Source organism: Babylonia areolata, chromosome 13 (genome assembly GCF_041734735.1).
Source record: "Babylonia areolata isolate BAREFJ2019XMU chromosome 13, ASM4173473v1, whole genome shotgun sequence".
NCBI lineage: Eukaryota > Metazoa > Mollusca > Gastropoda > Neogastropoda > Buccinidae > Babylonia > Babylonia areolata.
Genome location: NC_134888.1, coordinates 4,596,733 through 4,606,813, shown reverse-complemented (window position 1 = coordinate 4,606,813; position 10,081 = coordinate 4,596,733). Strand labels below are relative to the sequence as shown.

Genomic DNA, 10,081 nt, shown 5'->3' with positions numbered 1-10,081 from the left:
CGTTTACGATGGTTTAAAATCTCCGTCAGGTTTCCAATGGGGGTGCTTCGGGGGGAGGGAGGGGGGGGGAGAGAGGAATAAAACCATGAGAAAAATGTTTCCTCCTAGTTGTCCAGGTTGGACAGAAAGAAAAAAAAAATCGATCATTTCAAGAACGAAGAGATTGTGGGTGATGGCGAAGTTCGCTTGACGTCCAGCTAGCGACATTAGAGTGAGTTACAGAACATAAAATGCTCGCGTGGGAGATAAAGAGGCTTACATCAGTGGATGAATTGTTCGTCTTACCTTGAGGGATCGAACTAGAAACAAACAAACACCAAAAAAAAAAAAAAAAAAGTAAAAGAATAGGCCGTTAGTATCGCCCGAAAAAGAGGGCAGAATTAGCTTCACTTTTTTCCTGCCATGACGCTCGTTCTCAGGTAACGATTTCTGGAAGTTTGGACGAGAGGGTATCTGTTATTGGAAGGTCAGTTTCACGCCTTTTCCACTCGTCTCCAAACGACACTGTTGCCACTAGCTTGTAGGCAGTTGCCTGACTGCTGCAGAAAGGTTTTTTTTATTTTTTTTTTTTTTTTATATCTCTTTCATGAACTTGATTACCGATCGATTTTAACATCTCACAACGAGGTCAGGATTCTAGAAGCTGAGAGTAAAAGTGATTCTCCTATCGAAAACCCAAGCCAGAAAGCAGCTGCAAAATGTCTCCCGCGGGATTTCAGAAGCTGAAAGTAAGTGATTCCCCCGTGGAAAAAAATCAAGACAGATAGCGGGCTTCCAAAGTCCGATAACTTGTGCCCACTGGATTCGTTTGTACAACCAATGACGTCCCTTTGGCACTGTCCTCTCGGAAATGCTGTGTAGCGAAGGTGTCGTGGTTCTCCGAAATGTTTATTAGGTGTGTGAGTGAAAGAATGCCACTACAACTTTTCAGAAGCGTGTGTGTGTGTGTGTGTGTGTGTGTGTGTGTGTGTGTGTGTGTGTGTGTGTGTGTGTGTGTGTGTGTGTGTGTGTGTGTGTGCTTGAGAGAGAGAGAGAGAGCGGGGACAGAGAGGGAGACAGTGGCACTTACAGACAGAGACAGACAGACACAGAAGGGCAGAGAGACAGACAGACAGACAGACAGACGGGTATACAGAGAGACAGAGACAGGGAACAAGACAGGGATAAAAAGACGGAAGACAGGGAGCTAGAAACAGAGGCAGACAGAGACAGAGAAAAACAGAAAGAAAGAAAGCAAGACATAAAGAGTGAAAGAGAGACACACACAGACAGAGCCCAAACGAACAAAGGCGACACAATAGATAGAGAAAGGTATTCCTCCCCCCTCGCCTCCCCCCCCCCCCCCCCGTACCCCCCTCCTCCCCTCCCCCTCACCACCCATATCAACACAAGTTCTTGTAGAACATCACCCCACAATACTGCCCACCCTCAACCCGTTTACAGTTCGAATACTGCTCCCGGCGCACTAAGAGCGAAGAAAACGAGAAGTCCAACTTCCATCAAGAAGACCCTTACCCTAGTACTTGGGAGGTCTTGACTGCAGGTGAAACCGTGTTATGTTTGTGTGGTGTGGGAAAGTACACCACAGCAACAACATGTTACGTTTATAGGGTCGGATAATTACTCAGTGAAATCTCCAGCAGCAACAACATGTTACGTTTATAGGGTCGGATAATTACTCAGTGAAATCAGCAGCAGCAACAACATGTTACGTTTATAGGGTCGGATAATTACTCAGTGAAATCACCAGCAGCAACAACATGTTGCGTTTATAGGGTCGGATAATTACTCAGTGAAATCAGCAACAGCAACAACATGTTACGTTTATAGGGTCGGATAATTACTCAGTGAAATCACCACAGCAACATGTTACGTTTATAGGGTCGGATAATTACTCAGTGAAATCACCACAGCAACAACATGTTACGTTTATAGGGGTCGGATAATTACTCAGTGAAATCAGCAGCAGCAACAACATGTTCCGTTTGTAGGGTCGGATAATTACTCAGTGAAATGACCACAGCAACAACATTTTACGTTAATAGGGTCAGATAATTACTCAGTAAAATCACCACAGCAACAATATGTGACGTTTATAGGGTCGGATAATTACTCAGTGAAATCTCCAGCAGCAACAACATGTTACGTTTATAGGGTCGGATAATTACTCAGTGAAATCACCACAGCAACAATATGTGACGTTTATAGGGTCGGATAATTACTCAATGAAATCAGCACAGCAACAACATGTTACGTTTATAGGGTCGGATAATTACTCAATGAAATCAGCAGCAGCAACAACATGTTACGTTTATAGGGTCGGATAATTACTCAGTGAAATGACCACAGCAACAACACGTTACGTTTATAGGGTCGGATAATTACTCAGTGAAATCAGCAACAGCAACAACACGTTACGTTTATAGGGTCGGATAATTACTCAGTGAAATCACCACAGCAACAACACGTTACGTTTATAGGGTCGGATAATTACTCAGTGAAATCACCACAGCAACAACATGTTACGTTTATAGGGGTCGGATAATTACTCAGTGAAATCAGCAGCAGCAACAACATGTTCCGTTTGTAGGGTCGGATAATTACTCAGTGAAATGACCACAGCAACAACATTTTACGTTAATAGGGTCAGATAATTACTCAGTAAAATCACCACAGCAACAATATGTGACGTTTATAGGGTCGGATAATTACTCAATGAAATCAGCACAGCAACAACATGTTACGTTTATAGGGTCGGATAATTACTCAGTGAAATGACCACAGCAACAACATGTTACGTTTATAGGGTCGGATAATTACTCAGTGAAATAACCACAGCAACAACATGTTACGTTTATAGGGTCGGATAATTACTCAGTGAAATCACCAGCAGCAACAACATGTTACGTTTATAGGGTCGGATAATTACTCAGTGAAATCAGCAACAGCAACAAACATGTTACGTTTATAGGGTCGGATAATTACTCAGTGAAATCAGCAACAGCAACAACATGTTACGTTTATAGGGTCGGATAATTACTCAGTGAAATCAGCAACAGCAACAACATGTTACGTTTATAGGGTCGGATAATTACTCAGTGAAATCAGCAGCAGCAACAACATGTTACGTTTATAGGGTCGGATAATTACTCAGTGAAATCAGCAACAGCAACAAACATGTTACGTTTATAGGGTCGGATAATTACTCAATGAAATCAGCACAGCAACAACATGTTACGTTTATAGGGTCGGATAATTACTCAGTGAAATCAGCAGCAGCAACAACACGTTACGTTTATAGGGTCGGATAATTACTCAGTGAAATCACCACAGCAACAACATGTTACGTTTATAGGGTCGGATAATTACTCAGTGAAATCAGCAACAGCAACAAACATGTTACGTTTATAGGGTCGGATAATTACTCAGTGAAATCAGCAGCAGCAACAACTCAAGTTGTTATGTTTGTAAGGGCAGGTAATTACAAAGAAAAGCAACGACAAAGAAAACCAACAACAAAGGCAAAGGCAAAACGTCTATTTCTTGTTTCCCTTGAGGGCAATGAAACGTTTACATACATACATCGTTTACACATACCATACAAACGAACAAGAGTAATGTGATGTCAAAAGAACAAACAGGAAAAAAACAAAACACAAAAAAAGCCTATTCGCGCAAACAACACACATCAATAATTAATATATTCTCAGCCATTAACAACAGACGTAAACTTTACCGAAAGGAACTACAAATAGAAGAAACAAGTGCTTTAAGTTTTCACAATATTCTTTTTGGTTTTGTTTTCTTCAGAAAACAACGATTGAATAATAATAATAATAATTAATGGAGTTTGGGTGGTTTCTATTATATCTAGGTAATCACTTTTGTTTGACACTTTCAAAAACAGGGTACACAAACAAATAGTGAAACTCATCAGCAATGTCGTTTGTCCAACATTCATCACAGATTCTTCCGATTCTTGGTTAATTGTCAAAGCGCTGGCTGTTAACAGGCAAAGCATTATTGGTTGTTTTGCTTTGTTTTGTAATTTTATTTTATTTATTTATTTTATGTTATTTTATGGTTGTTGTTGTTTTTTTCCATTTATTTTATTTTATTTATTTTTTCGCAAGGCCTGACTAAGCGAGTTGGGTTACGCTGCTGGTCAGGCATCTGCTTGGCAGATGTTGAGTAGCATATATGGATTTGTCCGAACGCAGTGACGCCTCCTCGAGCTACTGATACTGATACTGATACTCTAAACTTAAGTAACTGGATAACACTGGTAACACAGTAAAGTAAGCGTTTTGACCAGCAGCGTGTTATGTTTGTATGGTCAGATAAATTACATGGAAAGCGACAACAGCAACATCATGTTACGTTTGTATGATCAGATAAATTACATGGAAAGCGACAACAGCAACATCATGTTATGTTTGTATGATCAGATAAATTACATGGAAAGCGACAACAGCAACATCATGTTCCGTTTGTATGGTCAGATAAATTACACGGAAAGCGACAACAGCAACATCATGTTACGTTTGTATGATCAGATAAATTACATGGAAAGCGACAAAAGCAACATCATGTTACGTTTGTATGGTCAGATAATTACACGGAAAGCGACAAAAACAACATCATGTTACGTTTGTATGGTCAGATAAATTACATGGAAAGCGACAAAAACAACATCATGTTATGTTTGTATGGTCAGATAAATTACATGGAAAGCGACAACAGTAACATCGTGTTACGTTTGTATGGTCAGATAATTACACGGAAAGCGACAACAGCAACATCATGTTACGTCTGTATGGTCAGATAAATTACATGGAAAGCGACAAAAGCAACATCATGTTACGTTTGTATGATCAGATAAAATACATGGAAAGCAACAACAGCAACATGTTACGTTTGTATGGTCAGGTAAAGTACATAGAAAGCAACAACAGCAACATGCTTCGTTTGTATGGTCAGGTAAAGTACATAGAAAGCAACAACAGCAGCAACATGTTACGTTTGTATGGTCAGGTAAAGTACATAGAAAGCAACAACAGCAACATGTCACGTCTGTATGGTCAGGTAAAGTACATAGAAAGCAACAACAGCAACAACATGTCACGTCTGTATGGTCAGGTAAAGTACATAGAAAGCAACAACAGCAACAACATGTCACGTCTGTATGGTCAGGTAAAGTACATAGAAAGCAACAACAGCAACAACATGTTACGTTTGTATGGTCAGGTAAAGTACATAGAAAGCAACAACAGCAACATGTTACGTTTGTATGGTCAGGTAAAGTACACAGAAAGCAACAACAGCAACAACATTTTACGTTTGTATGCTCAGGTAAAGTACATAGAAAGCAACAACAGCAACATGTTACGTTTGTATGGTCAGGTAAAGTACATAGAAAGCAACAACAGCAACATATTACGTTTATATGGTCAGGTAAAGTACATAGAAAGCAACAACAGCAACAACATGCTACATAATTATGTATTATGGTCAGGCAAAGCTACACAGAACACAGCAACTGAAGCAGTGTGTGACGTCAGTATAATAAGGTACATACACAGAAAACAACAACAACAACAACAAGTGTATAATAGTATGAAAAAACAACATACTTCGATATACTTGATAACTCTATATTTCATGTGCTTCATTGACGAAAACAGACCACATATTTTGTATTGTATTGTATTGTATTGTATTGTATTGTGCTATATTGTATTGTACTGTATTGTATTGTATATATTGTATTGTATTGTATTGCATATACTTTCGGCCCCAACAGTTTTTTTCTCTGCTTGAAATTTGGACTGGTCTCCGCACGCACGCACACACACACACACACACACACACACACACACACACACACACACACACACACACACACACACACGCACGCACGTCCGCTCACGCACGCACACACACACACACACACACACACACACACACACACACACACACACACACACACACACACACGCACACGCACGCACGCACGCACGCACGCAAGAACATGACAAACAAATGTAGAAAAAAAAACCCAACAACAATCATTTAGATTTAACGCTTCCAATCTTCCCCTCCCCCTTTAAAAAAAGAAAAAAAAGAAATAATAATCTTCAAGTATCCACAGAGAACATATGAGCATGATCAATGAATGTTTGGAAGCAAAGGGGAGGAAAGAGAGGTGGAAATAGAACGAAGAAAAGACGGGCGCAATAGCCGAGTGGTTAAAGCGTTGGACTGTCAGTCTGAGGGTCCCGGGTTCGAATCACGGTGACGGCGCCTGGTGGGTAAAGGGTGGAGATTTTTACGATCTCCCAGGTCAACATATGTGCAGACATGCTTAGTGCCTGAACCCCCTTCGTGTGTATATGCAAGCAGAAGATCAAATACGCACGTTAAAGATCCTGTAATCCATGTCAGCGTTCGGTGACTTATGGAAACAAGAACATACCCAGCATGCACACCCCCGAAAACGGAGTATGGCTGCCTACATGGCGGGGTAAAAACGGTCATACACGTAAAAGCCCACTCGTGTGCATACGAGTGAACGCAGAAGAAGAAGAAGAACCAAGAAAGGGTTGTCCAACACACACACACACACACACACACACACACACACACACACACACACAGAGAGAGAGAGAGAGAGAGAGAGAGAGAGAGAGAGAGAGAGAGAGAGAGAGAGAGCAGAAGAAGAAGAAGAAGAAGGAGGAGGAGGAGGAGAAGAAGAAGAAGAGGAAGAAAAAGAAGAAGAAGAAGAAAAAGAAGAAGAAGCAGAAGGAGGAGGAGGAGGAGAAGAAGAAGAAGGAGGAGGAGGAGAAGAGAAAGAAGAAGAAGGAGAAGAAGAAGGAGGAGGAGGAGAAAGAGGAGGAGGAGAAGGAAAAGGAGGAGGAGAAGAAGAAGAAGATGATGAAGAAGAAGTAGGAGGAGGAGGAGGAGAAGAAGAAGGAGGAGGAGGAGGAGGAGGAGGAGATGAAGAAGAACAACAAGAACAAGAACAAGAACAAGAGCAAGAAGAACAACAAGCAGAAGAAAAATGCAACCAACGCATTTTGAATCAGAATTGATTCTCCTCGGTCGTCGACAATAAATCAGGGGGGTTGGCAATTTTCGATTTCCGATTTCTATTTCGTGTGAGAAAAGAGAGAGAGACTAGGAGTGGTTTGGGACAAAAACAAAGCCAAAATAGAGAAAAAAAACAGAAAAAAAAAACATAATGGAATTAAAGACGTAAGGGATAAACGAATTCAGAACGTAGAGGATCGATATACGCGTGGAAATTTCCCCTCTTTTAAAAGAAAGAAGCGAAATCTGCTTTATCGGAAAGCTCGTGTCATAATTGTTCTTTACGAAATGTTCAAATAGTCGTGAGTAAGAATGTGCAAACAAGGACGAACGTGGGAGCACGTGCAAGCAAGCAAGCGCGCGCGCACACACACACGCACGCACACACACACACGCACGCACACACACACACGCACGCACGCACACACAAACGAACACACGCACCCACACACTCAAACGCACACAAACAGTCGCACGTAAATAACTCAAACGAACACACATACTCATATGCAATCACACACACACACACACACACACACACACACACACACACACACATACAGACACACACACACACACGCACACACACACACAAACACACACACACACACACACATACAGACACAGACACACACACACACACACACACACACACACACACACACGCATTTTCTTGTGCATACGTGCGTGCGTGACTGTGTGTCTTCGGTCATGGATGAACGGTGGAGAGGTTAACGAAAGAGTGAAAGGTTGGGAAAAGTGAAAGAAAATGTGTGTGTGTGTGTGTGTGTGTGTGTGTGTGTGTGTGTGTGTGTGTGTGTGTGTGTGTGTGTGTGTGTGTGTGTGTGTGTTGTGTGTCTATATATCTGTGTGTCTGTGAGTGAGTGTTTATGTGTCATGGCTCGTTTTGTTGGCAGAGACAATTCCCCAATTTTCGCAAGATGTACTTTCATTCATTTATTTATTTTTGCTTTTACAAAGCTAAAGAACTGATAAAGAGAAGGGAAAAAAAAGAAAACAGAAATCAGAAAGGAAGCTGTGTTTATCTTTGGGGAAGATTTTTCCCCCAAAAAGAGAATGCGACATCAGGAAGAGTCTTCACTCACTCACCCACTCATTCCCTCGACCGCTGGGGTCGTTGGGGGGACATGAGGAAGATGTCATAGCTCGCCACGCCGTTCTGTTGGCAGCTGTCGTGAGGGGATCTGGCATCGTCATTTTGGTCCATTCCTTGACGTTGTCGGACCAGCTCTTTCTCTGCCGCCCCGGTCCGGCGGCGGGGGCGGGGGCGGGGGCGGCAGGAAGAGTCTTACATGCCCCCAATTAAAAGTCACGGGGGCTAATCAAAAACGGGCCACAATGATATTTGACCACCTTTTCACCGCTGGCCAGAAGTTTGTTCCCGATGAGAATCACCAGCTCAGACTGTTCAGATAGGGATTCGGTCTGCCCAATGTTAATTAACGCAAGTAACTTAGTGCCATACACATAAATTACGCTTCTCGGATACTTTTCAAAGGGTAGCGCAGTTTAACTCACTCAGTACGGCCAGTCCTCTCTTCTCCTCCACACAGACCCCTCGGATGTCCAGTGGGTGTCTCAATGACGGAACCTTTAGCTTCCGTCGTCAGAATTGTGGTATTATTTGTCAACATTCACCTCTTCCGTATTAGAGCCTTCCGCTTGCAATATGTTGATGATGGTAATTGGGGTGAAACGCTGTTAACGTCGTTTCTTTCGCCGTTCGTGTGGAGTGAGTTGAACCAGCACCGCCCTTCACGTGACACACGTGAAGACGGAAATGGTGGCAGAGAAATATTACTGTGTGTGTTTACTGTGTCACAGCTGAGGGGGAAATATTGCTCTTTAAAGTACAGGCAGCTCTGGCAAATGGGTTTAATACGGATAACGGTTGGGGGCCAATGGATTTTCTGAGCAGGACAAAAAATCGGTGAGGTGTTGAATGAAAGCGTGAGAAAATATTGGCAAGGATGGAGACATGAGAGAAGAATATTTGTGTGTGGACGCAACTTTTCTCTCTTGTACTCTTGATCATTCTAGTGTTGGTATTCTTCAATGGAATGCATATGGGCTTTCCAACAAACTTTTCTGACAAAACAGTTTCTTGATGACAATATTTTTGGCTTTATTTGTCTTGTCGAAACTTTCATCGAAGATCCAGATTCCCGTTTGTTCCCCCCCCAGTCATACTGTAAACCATCAGTCAGACTGACTCGGCAGGGACAAGGGGGTGGGGGGGGCGGGGGGGGGCGTGGGGGGGGGGTTGTTTGATAAGAAGTGTCTGTCCCCTTTGTTAAAGAACTTGCATGCGAGCCAGATAATGTTTTATGGGGTTTTTTGTTTTATTTGACAACAAGTTATTTGGCTTTAATAACAGTATATAACTTCATATGTGTGTATGTTCCTCCTATGAATTCTCCATATGCTAAATTTTGCTAATTGGCAATGGGATGATGTGTTTCAGTTATGCATGTCAGGATCTGGCAAATTGGGGTAAAAGAGTTGCATATAAATGTGTTGTGTGTGTGTGTGTGTGTGTGTGTGTGTAAGCTGTATAAATGGAATTGTAATTATGTAAGTGTGTTATTTAGATTGTTTGATGCCCACGTGCAGCCCTCTCTGATTTATGGTGCAGAACTATGGGGTTGGATAAAGCTTCTGTTGCAATAGAGAGTGTTCAAGTAGTCATTTTTAAAAAACAATACCTAGTCGGCACACAAACACCCAACGGTCTTCTTTATTGCGAATTAACTCACTCAGTACGGCCAGTCCTCTCTTCTCCTCTACACAGACCCTCGGATGTCCAGTGGGTGTCTCAATGACCCAACCTTTAACTTCCGTCGTCAGAAATGTGGTATTCTTTGTCAACATTCACCTCTTCAGTATAAGAGCCTTCTGCTTGCAATATTTTGAAGGTGGTAATTGGGGTGAAACGCTGTTAACGTCGTCTCTTTCGCCGTTCGTATGGAGA

At 42.1% G+C, this 10,081-nt stretch overlaps 1 protein-coding gene across 1 annotated transcript in view; it reads left to right on the top strand.

Moving 5' to 3' along the window:
• Positions 1-8,938, top strand: part of LOC143289321 (von Willebrand factor D and EGF domain-containing protein-like) — a 60,839-nt gene extending 51,901 nt beyond the window's left edge. Inside the window, exon 21 of the mRNA XM_076598321.1 lies at positions 8,935-8,938. Coding sequence (XP_076454436.1) covers positions 8,935-8,938 — 4 coding nt within the window. The remainder of the gene's footprint in view (positions 1-8,934) is intronic.
• Positions 8,939-10,081: the final 1,143 nt, after the last annotated feature.